This window comes from Rhamphochromis sp. 'chilingali', assembly GCF_963969265.1.
Source record: "Rhamphochromis sp. 'chilingali' genome assembly, chromosome: 5".
Lineage (NCBI taxonomy): Eukaryota > Metazoa > Chordata > Actinopteri > Cichliformes > Cichlidae > Rhamphochromis > Rhamphochromis sp. 'chilingali'.
Window position 1 is genome coordinate 37,329,639 of NC_137932.1, and position 18,195 is coordinate 37,347,833.

An 18,195-nucleotide genomic window follows, 5' to 3' on the forward strand; every position below is an offset into this window, starting at 1 on the left:
TGTAAAAAGATAACAATGTTAGCCTTTTCTGCAGCTACAGGGCATATATGGTATCACTCTTGGCTGGAAGCAGTGCTTAATCAATGGAACAAACACAAACTTTGTCCAAAACCTCTCATGTTTAACTGTTTCCCACTTTTTCTTTGGTCATTTTAGCCTTTTTGGCCAGGGTGAAGGGAGTATCTGCCATCAAACAAGAAGACAGCCGGATGTAGCTATGATGATGTTTGCTAGTTCACCTTACATGCATTAATGTAATAATGTGGTTAGCCTACTCAACGTAAATTACACACGAACAACATTAAGCTACTCACGCAGAGAAGAACGGCTGCTGCTGCATCATCATCCTCATCATTTCTGCTACACTGGCAGGGCTAGGGGCCAGGACTCTCCTCTTCGGGTTTTTGGGGGATATTGCTAACTCCGGGTCCGATAACAGGCGCCACACCCGCAGTAGATGTGCTCGGTGTGAGGTCTCGCAGCAAGCTATCAAATACGGCGCATTTTTCGGCTTTTAAAAAAACGCTATGCGTCGCCAGGTGTTTCATCGGATTTGAGGTATTACATCCTTTGCACAGTATCACCTTAAAGCACTTGTTGCTGCTGAGTTTGCATATTTTGCTGTGAAGTACAGCCAGACTTTTGACCGCTTCGCCCTGGACATTTTTAATCTGTAGCTCTGCTCTAAAAGAACGTATGTACCTGGACCCGCCTACTATCCTCGGAAACGTAAAATGATTGGCTAGAATCTAAAGTGTATCACAGCTGAGGGAAAAAAAGCACCGAAATAAAGCACCGAAATGTGCGCTGCTTTTCGGTCTGATTACTACCGTTTATGTCAGAACCGGTACCCATCCCTACATATGTGTGCAGCGAGCAGGAGGCCAGGGAGGATAAAACTCACCAGATCGACCACCAGCGTTCCCTCTGGGGTGCTTCTGGTCTTCGGGGGAATATCTAGAAGAGCAGGTCTAGAATGCTGGGACCGCGACGGCATGTTCTTGATGAACGTAAAGCTGCAGATGAAAATGATGCTCAGCAACAGAAACTTTCAAACAAAACTTTGTGTCGTTTCTCAAATAGCTAAGTTACCAAACCCATATCCACTGCCGGAGGTTTCTTCCTGTTAAAAGGGAGTTTTTCCTTCCCACCGTCGCCAAAATGCTTGCTCATAGGGGGTCATATGATTGTTGTGTTTTTCTCTGTATCTATTATTGTACGATCTACTGTACAATATAAAGCGCCTGGAGGTGACTGTTGTTGTGATTTGGCGCTATATAAATAAAATTGAATTGCCGACATGATGTTACTGAAGAACTAGAAAAAGATATTTTTGGATTTTGTAAACTGATTTTGAATACTTCCTTTAAAATAATCTATGAGATGAAGTTACATCATGGTCTTCTCCTGTGACTGTATGTAGAAAAACAACTTACGGATCAAAGATGTCATCGTCCTCGTCTCCACCCAGAAGGTCAATGGAGCCACAACCGAACACACCGTGTTCTGGGCTCATCAGTACACTGGTCCCCGTTCCTGCGTACTTCAAATCTGAATAGAAAACACACACACACAGACTGTAAGTACCAAGTCTGACTTTATGACATCACATAAGACTTATATAGTTGACTCCCGACCAAGTAGTTTAAGCAGGTCAGCTTGTTCAAGGTGGAGTTTATCACATGGATCACAAAGCTGCATTCAGTTGTATGGTGATGTCTCTCAATGAGAGACTTTTGTTACATGTAAACAAGTTTCAAATGGATGACTGGTACTCACTTTCTTTGCTGGGTGTGAGGAAACGCACAATGGGTGAGTAGATGTTTCTAGCTGTTGTCGCGTTACGCGGAGTCACAGGGTCGATCTCTGACAGTATGCGCTCGTGGTGCATGATGGGACGGACTGGAGTCTTGAAGGTCAAATCTAGACAGTAAAATGAGAGTCATTCAGAAAACACAACAGAAAACGATGAGCTTTTCAACTAACAGGTAGTGTAACTGTGCTTTAAAGCAGAATCAGCCGATGGCGCTAAAATACCTGATTCTTGGTCATTCACAGCAATAGCCCTCTTTCTCGCCCGGCCACGAGGCAGCGGTCGCCTCACCATAGTGGGAACTTCATCCTCTGAGTCTTTATTCACAGTCTCTTCATCCTACACAATAAAAACAAGAAGAAGAAAAAAACCCACCTTCATTATTACCCCTAAGGTCCATTTAAAACAGCGTAATAGTGCATTACTTCAGGATGTCTCAATCAGTATTCCACGTTTATAAAAAAATTCTGTTAGAGAAGACCCAAAAGCAGCTGCACTTCCAGAATAACCTGGACCAGAAGATGCTCCTGACCTTCTACCGCTCCTCGATGGAGAGCAAGCTTTCCTACTGCCTGGGTGTTTGGTACGCAGGGGCCACGACTGAGAACAGGAAGGCCTGCTGACCTCTGGTCAGCACTTCAGGTCAATCAGGTCCTACACCTCACAAACACCATCCCCCCACCAATCTGTGCCACGGTCTGAGTAATCCCCATCACTCAGGCCTCACATACGGATATACTCAGACCAACCCCTTTGCACTGCTTCCAAGCACTTTGTTCTTCAATGTGTCCCCTTCTCTTGTTTTGCTGACATGCCTCTAGCTTGTGTGTGTGTGTGTGTGTGTGTGTGTGTGTGTGTGTGTGTGTGTGTGTGTGTGTGTGTGTGTGTGTGTGTGTGTATATTCCAATTACTTCCACGGGAACACCTAGGCATGCAAATTGTTTCAACAAACGCATAGTGCACAGAGGTCGCCAATTTTCAGCAGAGTCAATCATTACAGACCTCCAAACTGTGGAATTTACATTAGTTCAAAAACAGCGTGTAGAGAGCTCCATAGAATGGGTTTCCATGGCCAGCAGCTGCATCCAAGTCTTACATCACCAAGGACAATGGGGCTTTGGAGTTCACGCCGCAATGCATTGTGGGAGCGCGGCACCATTTTAGTAGGCCACGAATCAAAACAAACACACTGTGTTGGAAGGAAGATTGCTATGAACCATACTTAAAAGCAGCTCAAAAGAAAGAGGACGTTATAGAGACAGATTGTGTCCAGATGCAAAGAGACGGTACTTGCAAAAAATTGCGCGCATTGGAAATGTGGACCCGTATGAAATACGGCAGTGGAGTAGAAACCCTGAAGACCAACCGCTATTTATTCTCGTACCTTGTCTGAGGAGTCAGCACATATAGGGCGAACCAATTTCGCAATTATAAATCTCTGGAGGCACACACCCAATTCACCTAGGATGGATACAAGATTTGGCTATTTTTAAGCCTTCACGTAGTGAATACGCCGTCATTCAAACGCCGTCATTAAAGGTAAGTCAGCTTGTATTTTGGTGACCACACAGTTTCACAGCTATTTACAGTACAATTGTAATATGGTTATAAACCTTTCTTCAAGCAGCAGTTTGCCCCATATTTCAACCTGAGTATCAAGTTGATTTAACCAACAACCAAAGTCACCACATATGTTGCCCTGAATAGGATTCTGTTCTGCATGGCCTCTATCCACACTAGTCTAATGGGTCTAAACAGGAAGACGTGTCCTGGTGACCTACTTTACTGCGACCCTCTTCCACATGCAACTGGGATCTTTAATCCTTGTTGGCATCAATCCTCTTGGAATCCAGTGTTGTGATGTGATTAACGCTGCCTAGTATGTATGCTTCTTCTTTGAGATGTTCTCAAGTTTCTCTTATGGGTGAAAAGACCCTCAATTTTAAGGTAAAGGATTAAACTTGAAACCAAAGTTAACTCACTGTTTCATTTTAGTAATTTAAAGCAACACACAACAATACGACTCGGTGTAGAGGTTAAAAGAAAAGAATACAAAAAAATAATACTAATGATAGTTTCATTGATTGATTGATTTACTTAAAGACAGCAGCTACTAAGAATGAATTGGATCTGTATGAACAACATTGTTTTCCTTTGTTCTTTTCGACACCCAGTGAATGATCTACAGTTTAAATCTACAATGCAAACAGTGGTTAGTCACAGTCATGTCTGCCAATCCAACACGTTTTAAAATCTAAACTTGAAGTCATAAAGCTTAATCAGTAGCTCGAGGTTTTAACAGTAGCTTATATTTACAACCACGATGGTTTATTTTCAGGTCTAAATTGGAAACTATATCCCTACCAACCCTCCTTGCTGTATTTAACCTACCAATTAAAATTAACCAAAAAAAATTACTTAAATAGGTCCAGACAGATCCAGATAGAACTAGAGAACTGTGGCAAATGCCACCTACCATCGAGAAGGTGCTAATGTTAGCAACTCTGTTAGCTGTTTTGTTATGAGAACGCTAGTAGCTAGCTAACTAGCCTAGCATCCTAACAAAGGGACGATATTCAACATCCAGCTCTGTATGCTACCATAATGTTTACCTGTTCCACCAACATTAATAACAGCACTATCACCATAGAGAAATAACCCGACAAACAATAAATTACCTTGCTTTGAAGCGGACTTTCAATCTCCGACCCCGACAGGCGCGATCGACTCCTTTTTCCGTTAGACCGTCGACGGGAGCGCCTCGGTGTCTCTGGACAAACAGCAACAGTTTTCTGAGACCTAAGTCTCATTTTTTTTCTTTACGTGGGGGTTTGTTATCATCTAAACGTAACACTTGCCACCGTAACGAAGATAATCGCTCTCAATCCGACGCTTCGCTGTTCAAGCACCAAACAGAACCTAGAAGTAGCTCCGCCCCCACTCGCTGAATCAGCGCGTTCGTTTGAATCTACCGGGCTCCGATAGGTTTAGCACCGCGGAGACGCTTATTGGGCGGTGCTTTGTAAAAAAGCCAGCGTCAACGTGATACGCCCGTCACGTTGCCCTCACTCCCACCCCCCTTTGAATTTTATATGCAAAGAACCTCTGGGTGAGCACGATTATTAAAGAGCAAAGAGGCAATTTCTGCAACAGCATACCTTACTTTTTTTTAAAACTGCATAATTTAATATACACGGTGAACTTAAAATGAGGCATTTAAGATGTAGAATTCAGACTTTAATTCAATTTTATTTACATAAATGGCAACAACAGTGGCCTCAAGATGCTTTAGGGCAAAGACCCTACAAAAGAAAACCCCAACAACCATACCCCATGTTTCTAAGACTCTTAGGGCCCAGTAAGAAATTAAAGGCCACAATGATACAGTCAATGGGAAGCATGTGTAATGTGAATATAAATGGTTCTAGCACAGAACCCTGTGGAACTCCATGATGAAACTTAGTGTTAGGCAGACTCTCCATTCACACAAACAAAGTGGAGTCTGTTACAACCCCTGCAGCACAGTACCTTTAAGTCCTATTGCAAGATTCTCTGCCACCTATTCTATGCCACATCAACATCTCCTCCTTCACTACATCCATTAATCTTCTCTATGTTCTTCCTCTTTTCTTCCTTGCTGTGCCATCTTCAACATCCATTGTACAGTATATCCACTATCCCTCCTCTGGACATATCCAAACCATCTCAGCCTCTCTAACTTTATTTCCAAACTGCTTGTTCAATCTGTCTTCCTGAGCTACTCATTTCTAACTGTGTCCAATCTGACACTCCACATGAAAATCTGAACATCTCCATCTCTGCTGTCTGTGCTTTTTGACAGTGCCATCATCTCCAAACCTTGTACCTCCCCTTTCACTTTTACTGCTCTTCTGTCAGAAATCACCCCTTACACCCGTCTCCACCCTGCCTGCACTCTCCCCTTCATTTCCTATGTGCTTGAGTCTGTTACTTTTGATAAGTAACTGCAATGATTATTTTAAATTTGGATGCAAATCTTGTGCATCCATGCACGTCAGACCATTCTGACTTTCCTCCCTTGGGATGCTTGGCCAGGCTTTTCCTACAGCTGCCTTCAGTTGCTGCTTGTTTGTAGGACTTTTCTCCTCACACCCTCAGACCAGCTGACTTCAGGAGACAAAGCATTTGCCTATCAGTACTGCAAGACATCATCCTATCGGTTTGGCTGCATCCAATGCAGTTTAAGCATACTGTAGTTGTAATTCATTCTGCTGCATCTTCAGTCACAAGAAATAGCACATGGTAAAGCCATTCCATGTCCAGCATCTCTGGGAGAGGATATTTGAATCCTTTTTACATACCTATCCATCATTCTTGCAGAAAAACCTCTTAGCTTTTTTTTTTTTAAAGATCCACTGAATTTGTGTACAGAGGAGAAAAAGCTTTTCAAATTCTTGTGGATCTGGCCGTCAGCATGGCACTTTAAAATACTCCCACAACCACCTTTGTTAATACAAATCTTGTTGCTTATCAAGATATTTCAAATAATAAAAAAATATAACAATTAAATGAAAAAATAAAAAAACTTTTTTTTATGCTAAATTGTTTTCACTAATGTAGAAATAATTTCCAAAGACTATACTGTGAACAGGTGGTAGGCTCATAACTATTAGTATTTGTTTATTTTAGGTTTCAAGTTTCCATAAGATGTGTAAAATGAGAAGCTTCAGTAAATGGATTTTAACAACTCGATGCAGTCAAGGTCAAAGACACAAGTGCTGCAGCAGCGTAAATGTACAAAGACAACTCAGAATGAGACAATCAAGTTCAAGTTCAAAGTTTATTTGACACATGCAGTGGCAGGTTGCCCTGCAGTGGAATGAACCCGCCCCCGACCTTACACATACAACACAGACATCACATGGGGATACAAGTCAGAGTACGGTTGCATTACAGAAAAAACACTGAAATGTACACTACAATGGGAAAGGTACAAGAGGAACATTATTATTGATCTACTCATTTTAAGCAGTATCTTAAGATTTCAAGTAATAACCCTGGTGTTGCTTTTACAGTCTTTATATTCTGTTAGATAGTTTGCAACAGTTTCTTGAGTAAAATTAATCTAAAAAATAAAGGAAAACCTTTTAACCTTTTCTAATTAGAGGATAACATCATCAGTTAAACATCTGGGACAGCAGAGGGGGTTGTTAATCAGTTCCAGCTGTTTTGGTGTTAATGAAATTAACAACAAGTACACTAGACAACAATGAAAACACAAAACAGAAAAGGCTTTACAGGTGGAGGCCACTGACATTCTTTCCAACTCCTTCAGGTGTCTGCCAACCCAGTCTCAAGAGCATGGGGCAATTCCAGCAGACATGCAGTTAGTCCAGGAGAGCTGGGCAGGGCTGCAGAAGGACCCTAATCCACGAGCAGGACCAGAATCTGCTCTTTTGTGCAAAGAACAGGATGGGCACTGCCAGAGCTACAAAATGACCTCTAACAGGCCACTGGTGTGAATACCCAATCAGAAACAGACTTTCATGACGGTGGCCTGAGGGCTCCATGTCCTTTAGTGGGCTCTGCCCTCACTGACTGGCACCACAGAGCCCAAGAATACCAGAATTGGCAGGTCCACTACAGGCACCCTGTGCTTTTCACAGATGAGAGCAGGTTCACCCTGAGTACATGTGACAGACGTGAAAGGGTTTGAAGAAGCTGTGGAGAACATTATGCATCCTGTAACATTGTTTAGCATGAACCGTTTGGTGGTGTGTCAGTGATGGTCTGGTGAGGCATATCCATAGACGGACAGACAAACGGCCTACAGGCTACACAATGGCACCTTGGCTGATTTCTAACACATATTACACTCTGTCATTATTTAGTTAACGTGAAATTAGACTAAATGCAGAAGCGGTGTGTGGAAAACTAAAGTACACCCCACAACTCTTTAGCTTGTAAAACCACCTTTAGCAGCAATAACCTGAAGTAATCATTTACCATAGATTTCAGTATTTCACATCATTGTGGAGGAATTTTGTCTCACTCTTCTTTGCAACATTGCTTCAGTCCACAGAGGTTTGTGGGATTTCGTTTATGCACAGATATCTTAAGGTCTGACCACAGCATTTCACTCTGGTTGAGGTCTGGACTCTGACTGGGCCATTGCATCACCTTGATGCTTCCTGGTTTTTTTTGCCTTTTTGTTGCAGATTTTGCTGCAGTGCTTGCGATCATTGTCCTGTTTCATTTCAGCCAAGCATTTGCTGGACAGATGGCCTCATCTTTAACTCTAGAATCCATTGGTCTACAGAGTACACGGTGGGTTTGCCCAGAACCTCAGCTGTTTGTGACCCACACCCGTTTCCACACCTTGGCTCGTATGATTAAGTAGAGGATCAATAGGGGGTCCATGTCCCTCTTGGTGGACACTCCCATAGGGCTCAAATCTACTACCGAGTAGTTCATGGTTGACTAAGTGATTGCAAGATGCCTGGGTCTAAACTTCTGCTTTTACTGAGCTCCTCACACCTGAAGATGATCAATTAATCTGGTTGGCAGCAACTGGCTCTGCTATCTCTTAATTCCTGTGAAACCATTAGTACTTAGTGGTCTAATTTTTGTTAAATAAATACTGACATAGTCTAATATTTCCCCTGAGGCTGTATAATTCAGGATAACTGGCTGTTAAATCTTAGTCCCAAATACTTAAAATAACATCCAAAACACGTCTGACATTTAACAAAGGTGATATTTTATTAATTTCAGATTCAAAATAAAAGTATTCACACTAACATATATTGAGTAAATAGGCAAGAACAGATCTTCACCCTTCAAAATAAACAGTTGCATTGCCCCGCTGCCACATCACTGATGTGGTGGCCATTGGGGAAACATCCCACTTGTGAAAAAATGTGATCATTGATAGAAAAAAAAAAAAAGAAGGAATAAGCACACATTAATAGAGCAGACTGCAAAACTCTGAACTGACAGTGGTGCGAGAAGCAGTACTTGTCAGAGTACTGGTAGTAGTTAGCTGTTGAGCTGGAGGTTCCCTGTTGTTGGTACTCAAATAAGCTAAACAGCAGAAGTGTTACGAAAGTGTAACGACAAACAAGAGGGCGGCGGACGCCCCGGCGTCAGAAATGAACCTCTCAACCAAGAATGTCTTGTTTGTATCTAACACAAGCACGGCGTTCATATCAATCGAGGTCGGCTGAAGTTCACTTCAAACGCCGGCGCCCGTTCTCGTGTCCTCTTCCTGCCAAACTGTAACTTGAGCCCTCACCGGGTTAAATGCATCAAACTGGAGGTAGAGGTAGATTTTCCTGAGAGGTTGTAAGAGACAAGAGACAGAGTCCTGTTTCTGTTCTGAGGATACACGTGAAGCTCTCTCTCACACACACACACGCTCTCACTTGCTCACGCACACACACACACACACACACACACACACACACACACACACACACACACACACACACACACACACACACACACACACACACACACACACACACACACACGCTTCCCTATAATAATCACATTACCATTATAAGTATCATCACTGTATTCAAAAATCTGCTCTATAAGTAATCTCTGTGTCTCCGTTGCTACAGCATGTCTAAAACAAGGGAAAAAGAAGCAGGGAAATAGCCAAAAAAACAAAAAACAATAAAAAAAAAATTTATATATCCATAGCCCTAAAAGCCATTTTCAGAAATAATCTACTTAATGAGTCTTAGTAATACATGTTAATTCATACAATTGTCACAGCAGAAGGCATCTTGTTATTTTATCATCATCATCATCATCATCATCATCATCTTCCCTATCCACAGTCCCCCTGATTGAGGTAAGGTGAGTGGTGAAGTCCAGTCAAAAGTCCTCGAGCCCCACATGCGCCTTAACCCGTAAATGTTCTAGCAAAGTGTCCATGTCGGCAGCAGGTGGGAGCAGGAGTCACGCTCCAAGCAAGACCCTCAGAACCATGTTTTTCAAGCAGTTATTTTATCTACAGCTCTGGTTGGGATCAAAAACAGCTGAGATTCAGACACTTAAAAGTTACGAATGAGACAGAGAGCGAGCGAGCCGATCGCGATAGACTCTGAGGGTTTGTGCTGATATTAACATACTGTTATCAAAATTGGACTCCAAGACAGGCAAAATAGATGAGTTATGTTGCTGTTCAAGTCTGTACAACAGTGTCAAACGAAGCAGGCTTCTGAAAACAGTCCAGAGCCATTAAAGACGAATAAAATAATAAAAAAGCCAAACATGTTGCGCAGGCATTGTCTAATCTAATGATGGAAAACATCTGTAAGCTATAGGAGTCAAACTTCCTACCATACAATAAAAAACGAAAGCTCCAGCCTGAACAAAAATCTGTTTTTCACAACTCTACAGGCTACAGAGTTAAGACTGATGCAGTTTTCTTAGCTACACTGTGCCTTAAAATATCAGAGATGAACTACCTCTGACCAGAGGATCCTACATGATTGCACTGATACAGGCCAGACTGCATTTTCCCTGTCTGAACCACTTCCCTGTTTGAGTGCCTTGCAGAGCTACTGATTCTAAAAGCCTGTGAAGTTTGGTTTTAGTGTTCCGTGATCTGAATGCTGATTCTGAAGCTTTTACATCCCCCACAAACATTAAACTCTGGAAACACCACAAGGAAGTAAAGAAAGGAAAAGAAAGTAAATGGAATAGTTGAAGCCTTCATATCCTTCCATGTTTTTTTCCCCCCCATACAGGAAACTTTGACTGATTGTGCGCTGTAACAAAAACCTTCCACTGAGGGGAGCTCTTGCCAAAGAGCTGCCTCTAAAATGGTCATCGTTAAAGGTGAGAATTGCATTTTCAGCTGATTGTCTGTGGTCACTACAATCTCTTTTAAAATCCTTATGAACCGGCACCACCATCACTTGAGTGGGGTTTTTTGGCCTGAGCGCAGCCTCCAGCAGGATTCTCCCAGGTGTGGCCCTGCAGGAGAAATCTGCCAAAGCTTTTAGTCCTTGAGGTAGAAACGGGGTTTGATTGTGGTTGAAGGGATGTCGAGAGTGTTTGGAGGTATACGGCATTGTCTTTACGTCTCATGATTGTTGCTACCGCGCATGTTAAGAACATGTTCCTTGAAAATGCTGCCGTCCACAGAGAGAGCGAGTACAGTCGAGTGGCGGTACCTTTGTTGTTCATGTGCAAATATCACACACAAGCAGTCGATAGTTATACGATAAATATGGATTCACCGAAGGGGGGGAGGGTGCTTTAAAAGCTGCCTTGGGGGCCAAAAGGTCACAGGGTCAAATGTGAAAAAGCAGTGTTGATCCTTTAGATTGGGATTGATTGAATTTAGCTTCTCTCCAGCCATCCTCCCCCAACATGCTTCCAGCCGCAGTACGTCTCTATTTGATTGTCAGCCATTACTGGCAACTGTGACACCTGCTACTCCTGATACAAAGAAAAACAGCCCTCGTATCCACTCATACTGCAGATACAAGGAAGCAGGAATACGTGAGGGCTGTCATTTTCCCCTTTTGTTTTGTTTTGGTTAGGGCCTACGCAGTACTCCAACATACCAACCCATTACTGTAAGGGCATGAAAAAAAGACAGATGACATTCATGGAGCTGAGCCTTTGAATCTCACATTCACAAAGTGTTTACTGTGTTTCTAAGAGATGCACTTATCAAACATTTAAATCAGCTGTACGCCTGAGTTAATGAAGAGCAACACATTCTACACGTAGACACTCTCTGAGCCTGACGGCGTCCTAACACATCAGCCTCATGTCTGACTACGTAATTTCAGTCACTTTTTTCAGAAAGGTGTCCTGCACGTGCTCATGGGTTCACTGGAGAATTCGCCAAACAGCTGAATGTTTTATCATCGTGTCTCAGCAACCGTGTGTTCGGTTTACGGCGTCTGTGTGGAACGGCCTCCTCGAGCCCCCGTCTGAGAACCAGAAGCAGCTACTGCTTGATGTTGCACCATGCACCAAACGCAGACACACACTCGCAACTCTAAATGTTCAAAAGTGTGGTTTAACCTCATCATAGTTGACATTGGCAATCGATGCCACAAATGCAACACTTCTTGCATGTGTCTGGCAATTATTGCAAGGTTAGTGTGGCTGTCGCTGCCTCAGCCATGGGCTCATCTTTGAGAAGGAGGAGGAACTTTACGGTAAACAGATAAAGCCGGCAATGTTTTGTATTCCGCATCTAAAAGGCGCTTAAGCGTTTTGCGGAGAGAAACGAATTTAGTTATTCGATTTGCAAATCAAATGGTTTCTGAAGTCTCGAGCAGGGTTTTACATAAATCTGAAGTCCGCCTTTGCTTTCCTGTGCCTGAGGATGGACAGTTCAATCCTTTGTGGACATTGCACTGAAATTCAAGAACGCCACTGTGATGACTGTGAGGTCCGTTACAAAAAACATAAAAATAATGACCAGTTGCTCTGTAGCAGCTGGTGGTAATTTCCCACTGAGAAGTGAGTCCAGAATCAAAGCCACGACAGCCATCTGGTGATATTTGACTTGAACGGTAAAAACTGATTAAACTGAGGTACCGCGCGCTCTCTGGTCAGCTCATGCTGTGTTAAGGTCTCTGAACAGAACCCACGTACAAAGCCTGATTTACTTCCAACGTCAGTAGGAATGAAGCTGCTTTGTGAAGTGGGGTGACTGTGTGTGTGTGTGTGTGTGTGTGCGCGTGTGTGTGTCGGGGCTGTGGGGAACAATCTTTAACGGTTAACAGTTCAGAGAGGTAACAGGTTAAAGTTCAAAAAGCTGAATTGATTGACTGACTTCAAAAAGCACGGACACAAATGACACAGATTCTCCTCTGTGTTTTGTAAAGCTAACAGAGTTTGTACAAAGACGCGAGGCCACAAGCAAACGCCGCAGCTGCGATCACCTCTCAGCCATCGCAGGATCCCGGACAGGTTGCAAGCTAACCTTAATGAGACCCTGTTCGTCTCAAGGCGCGGGATAAGAAGCACTTGGATCAGAAGACACACAAATTCATCAAAAACAAAGCTGAAAACGCTAAAATAAAAATAAAAAGCATCTGAAATCTATAATACAAAGCCAAAAAAGAAAACACAACACAATGTCACATACGAGCTGAAAAAAGCACTCGTCCGAAGCCCAGATAAGCATCTCCTGACACCTGATTGTCCATTTGAGCAGCTCTGCAATAATAAAGATTCAGTATACGCTCGACTCCTGCGAACCTAAGATGGGAAATCACTTCATATCTCATTAAGGGGGCTTTTTATCTACAAATACATGCATGCATCTTTTCTTTTTTTGAAAGACAATCACTCCACTAAAGGCCAAGTTAGAAAGAAGATAAAGCAGATTTCAACACGTGGAAAAGCAGTGCTCTGTCAAGTGGGATATTTGTTTAAGAGCGAGAAACACGTGAGAACATTCACCTAAAACCTGTGTTTTCCCACATAAATCTGAACCCTAAACAGGAAAAGGAACACTTGGTGTGGACAGCATTGAGAAAGTCCATCCTGTGATGAGGTGCAGGCAGGTGGGAAAAAAAACAAAACAAAAAGAAACAACTTAATTTTACCGCCTGTACAAACTGACCTTACTCTTACAAAAACAGCCATTTTGAAAACTCTACCAGCATAATGGAGAGAGAGAAAAAAAAAAAGGTAAAAGGTGTATTTAACAAGCCTCGTGTCAACAAACAGGAGTGGATTTTCTAGCTAAATTAGCCGAGCGTCACAGGAAGAACAACTATGCCCGCCTCCAATGCGTGCTCCTTTGCATTAGTCTGAGTCGGGACGCCGACGTCACTCTGTCTATTCACAGGAGAATCTGTGATGTAATGCATACGTCCCCACACGACAGGAGCACAGACCTGCGTAGTTATCTCACACAGACACTCAAAACGGCTGCCGTGTGTATAAGGTTTTACCCAAAATGAGGTCACAATGGTACAATTTATATATATTTATATATATTTATATATGCCCTGAAGAAACAACACTTATCCTTAAAGTTATTCTGATTAAAAATAGATGATATTCTTTTTTTTGGTATAGAATTCTTAATATAGATTTTTTTCCTGCAGTGAAAAGATTGTTAAAGATTTAAATGATAAAAAAAAAACAATAAAGAGAATAAAATAATGACAATAATGACAATGAAAACTTAAAATAAAATCTCTCCCCTGAAGGATAAAACATCATTGTCAGTCAGTAGCTGTGTTTGTGTGTGTAAACAATGCTTTCCTAGTTTTTATCTTCTCTTTTGTTCTCCAAATAATCTGTACATTGATGCAGAAATAAATAATTCACAGGCTGTGCATATGTCTTTGTTTAGCATATACTGGCTCTCAGTTGGGAGATTTTGCTTTTTCAAGATCATTTTGGCGATGAAGAACAAAAGAGTTTGTGAGAGGAAACCTGAGATAGTGTACTTCAAGTGAAAAGAGTTCCAGTTTGTGTCTTTCTGTATGGTTTATGGTTCTTCTCTTTTCTTTTCTTTTCTTTTCTATTTTTGGCATTGGTGAGATAGAAAATGAGGTTGCTTTTTGGCTTCACTTAGCGTGGTAAATAAAATAAAAAAATGAATGAAGGAAAGGCTGGGAGTTTGTTAAGACAATGAGTTGCTGGAGTTTGAGGTAGGTGTGTTCTGCAGCTGCTGCTGCTGCTGCTGCGGAGCGACGCGACTGCTGGGAGCCTTGTTGGTGACGGACGATGCAGATGCACCAGACGAGGCTGACCCTGGTGCTGCCTGAGCAAAAAGAACGCCTGGATAGAAAACGACAAGAGGGAAAACAAAAAGGAGTCAGAGTACAAAACATCTGTCAAATGCTTTGAATTACAGTCTGTATATACTGATCTGCAACCGCTTGGCGACCACTTTTTGCTAGGAAAAAAACTGCCTTTCCTGACCAACTGGCGAGTGGTTGCTCGAGGGGGAAGGTGCTTCAACAAAAACCTCCTTGCAACTGCTATAGTCGCATGTAGTTTGTGTGGAAGAAGCTGACTTGTCTGCAGACACAGGTGCCAACTGCTCACCTGTTAGTAGTCAAACGGTGAAAAGCGAACATTCACTTTCAAAGAAAAAGTTGTGCCATTTGAAACGCATTGTTTAAGCTGCACCAGAAGAGACTTGCTCTTCACGCATCAATCTGAAGCTGACAGCTGGTCACTAACAACATTCAGGCTCTAGTTACCTAGGTAACCCTCTATTCTATTTACTACCGGCTATCAACGCTTGATAGATACTTCAATCACATTTCCAACTTTGTCTTCGCCCCGTTTTTATTCTCTTAACGCAATTCAATGCCTCTGGTTACTGAGAATCACTTCATGTGTGAACACAGCTTCAGGTACAAATTTTTAGTTTAGTTTTTAGTTTCAAGGTAAACGTGCTCAGTTTCCCATTTGAGTCACACTGACGTTTCACTGCAGCTCTGCAAATAGTCAGTGAGAATGTGCAGACAAGCCGGCACCTGCCATTTAAACTACAGGAGACAGCAGCGTTCTGCTAGTGACTAAAGCAGTCCCAAAGAGCTCTTTGGTGCACAACTGTACACCTATTTCTGACCAATTTCACCTAACGACATTAAGCAATCTCCAACAGCCAGATTATCCAAGGGGTCTAGGCCCATGAGACTGAGGTCTTACCAAACTTGGTAATCTTCCTCCAACAACAACACTCTACGATGTTACTGCACAACTCTGCTTTGCCACAAAACAGGAATAATCTGCTCTGTGTAACATCTCTTACAGCTATAATCATTTCTCCATTTCTTCACAAATCAAATAAGCAACGAAACAACATATGAAACAGAAACAAAAAAGGTGCTGATAGGAACATTCGGAGGAAGAAAGGGGGCTGGTCTCTATACCAATCTGATGCTTCTCCAGATCTGTAAGTCAGCCAAGAGTCTTACTGGAAATACTTAACGTTTCATGACTAACTGCGAAGCAGCGAGCTCATATCTGACATTTTGTTGTGTCACCTTAAGTTACAGAGGAGCTGCTCACCAGTGTATACCACTCCATTGAGCTCCACGGACATGCTGATGCTCCCTGTGCCGTTGGTGGTGAGGTTCAGAGCTGAGTCTTGTCTGCCATCTGGAAGAAAGCAGTTTTCATCCTTATTCATTTTTGGATCCAGATTTGACTTAAGAATACTCAAACCAAATGGAGAAACAAAACCGTCCCACAGTAGGAGCAAAACTGAATTTTTCAAAAATGTCCCAATGAACATTTCTCATAAGTCACTTACCGAGAAATGGTTCATGTGCACGATCAGATAGACAGTAACCGAGACAAATCCTTCTATAAGATCAAGGTGCGTGCTTACAGAAGGGAATCCCCACACAGATAATCATGCATGTATGTATGCACGCACGCTGCTTCTATAAGCTAAGCAGGTCAACCTATAGCCCTGCTAGGTGTTACTTTCTCGCAGTTGGGTGCTGTGGTTTGTGGTGAGATTACAAGAATGCATTGAGATACTAACTGTCATGAAAAGGGAAATGTGTCAAACCTAGCTCGCACTGGCAACAATGAAATGTAAAAACCTGTGATGCCAAGAGTAACTGTGATGTCGTAATAACTCCAGATTTTTATTTTTAGTTCATTTTGATTTGCAGTAAAGACAAAAATAAACTTCAACTCTGGAATAGTTAAAAACAAACAAACGAATGTCCCTAAAAATGCACTCTAATAACCGACCGTTACCATTTGAAATACATTAATTCATCTTCTTCTTTTACTGTTCATTTACATGTTAACCACTACCAGAGGTGACATTTTCATTTTCACGTGGGTGTTTTCATACACAGATCACTGCTGCTAGCGCTCACGCTGACATTATCGACTTAATATTTCCCAGCAACCTTAATATTGCTTTTTTATCTGGACTTGGCCATTTGCTTTTTCTTGACAATCGAGAATAAGTGAGAAATTACAGTTTCATTTCACATCAGCAAAATCAGTGTTCTTGCATCTTTGAGCTTTTGAAACCAGGGAGATGTAAAAAAGGTGGTGTACTCTTTTATCTCATGTTGATTAGATAAAGGAGGAATTTCCTCAAACGAGAGTGTAGAACAGCCTGCAGCTACTGTGCAAAACATGAAAGTCATGTCTGACTGGTTGTTTTGTTCCTCTCTCTCTACCCGAATATGTCAGAGCTCCACTGTTCAGTACCTTGGTTGTTGATGCGAATGTTCATAGGTATCTGAGCAGTCATGGCTAGCAGGTTTTGCTGCAGCGCTCTCTGCAGCAGTCGCTGGTGTTCCTCGGCAGACAGCGCCATCTTCTTCTCTGGCGGCTCGCCTGCTTCCAGTTTGTCCCTCAGCTGCTCCAGAGCGGCCACCTGAGCAGCCATGGCGGCATGGGCTGCTGCTGCCTGCACAGCAGCCACTGAGTGACCTGCCAAGCCCCCCGCTGGCAAACGAGCCATGCTGACGCCTGCCAGAGGCTGGCCTCCCTCTTCTTCTGGCCCAGCAGCACAAAGAGAAAGGGGAACTCAAAGTCAAGCAAACTCATATGATGCATTATAGTCCCCAGACATAAATTTCAGCGTGACCACAGAAAACAGATAATAAATAAGATGCAGTGTGTTACGGGAAGGTCCCAGGGTTAAGCTCTTTTAAAGAGAGAGATGACAGCAAATCAGATTTGATGCTATTTCTTTATTTGAAGATCGGAGTTTCCGTTTAAGAGATAAATTTGGCAGAAATGATCTCTGATCATAAATGTGCTATCAGTAAAATTCTCAAGATTTCACAGTGGATCCTCATTTTAACTTAAATTTTCAAAACTTTGATCCAACACAGTCAAGAGTAAATCGTTATACTGACAAACCGTATACTTGACTTGAATTTGTCATTTTGACCTGAGAGTAGACAAAGTTACTGCCATATCCATGTATTTTAACCTGATTCAAAACCAGTAATCTGATTACTTTTTTCAAGTAACGAGTAAAGTAAGGGATTACTATTGCAAAAACGGTAATTAGATTACCGTTACTTTCCTGTAGGAACGCTGCGTTACTGCGTTACTAAAACCGTGATTTTTTTGCGAGAATGTCTCATGACAGTGACGTAAGCAAGTGCAACGTTTGTGACAACAGCTGTGTGCAGATCAACAGTGGATCACATATCGATTGTGGGAGAGAGTATGAGCGTGCAGCGTTTAAAGCGTGGAAGTACTGACCTTACTTTGAGTTTGATTCCATAAAAAGTTACAAAAACATTAGTGTCCGTTGTGCGTGGGAAGAAAACTTCTTTTTACAGCGAAAAACCCCCCCCCCTAAACAAGCACCGAGTGCGCAACGTCGTAATGGGTAATTCACAGAGAAACTCACGGATTCTTCCACTGACCGCTGCAACACACCTGCACCAGGGTAA

General features: G+C 42.4%; 2 protein-coding genes across 3 annotated transcripts in view; both read right to left on the reverse strand.

Moving 5' to 3' along the window:
• ctdspl3 (CTD (carboxy-terminal domain, RNA polymerase II, polypeptide A) small phosphatase like 3) overlaps window positions 1-4,757 on the reverse strand; it is a 20,123-nt gene extending 15,366 nt beyond the window's left edge. Inside the window, exons 1-5 of the mRNA XM_080882032.1 lie at window positions 4,492-4,757; window positions 2,038-2,152; window positions 1,780-1,923; window positions 1,437-1,551; window positions 905-1,016 (exon numbers count right to left, since the gene is read on the reverse strand). Coding sequence (XP_080738158.1) covers window positions 905-1,016; window positions 1,437-1,551; window positions 1,780-1,923; window positions 2,038-2,152; window positions 4,492-4,623 — 618 coding nt within the window. The 5' untranslated portion in view covers window positions 4,624-4,757. The remainder of the gene's footprint in view (window positions 1-904; window positions 1,017-1,436; window positions 1,552-1,779; window positions 1,924-2,037; window positions 2,153-4,491) is intronic.
• Window positions 4,758-9,598: 4,841 nt separating this feature from the next.
• The window catches only part of arid3a (AT-rich interactive domain 3A), a 52,834-nt gene continuing 44,237 nt past the window's right edge, over window positions 9,599-18,195 (reverse strand). The window contains exons 7-9 of one of the 2 annotated variants that reach the window (XM_080883263.1): window positions 16,991-17,281; window positions 15,821-15,910; window positions 9,599-14,575 (exon numbers count right to left, since the gene is read on the reverse strand). In XM_080883263.1, the coding sequence (XP_080739389.1) occupies window positions 14,418-14,575; window positions 15,821-15,910; window positions 16,991-17,281 (539 nt within the window). In that variant the 3' untranslated portion in view covers window positions 9,599-14,417. The remainder of the gene's footprint in view (window positions 14,576-15,820; window positions 15,911-16,990; window positions 17,282-18,195) is intronic. The other variant, XM_080883264.1, reaches the window with a different exon arrangement.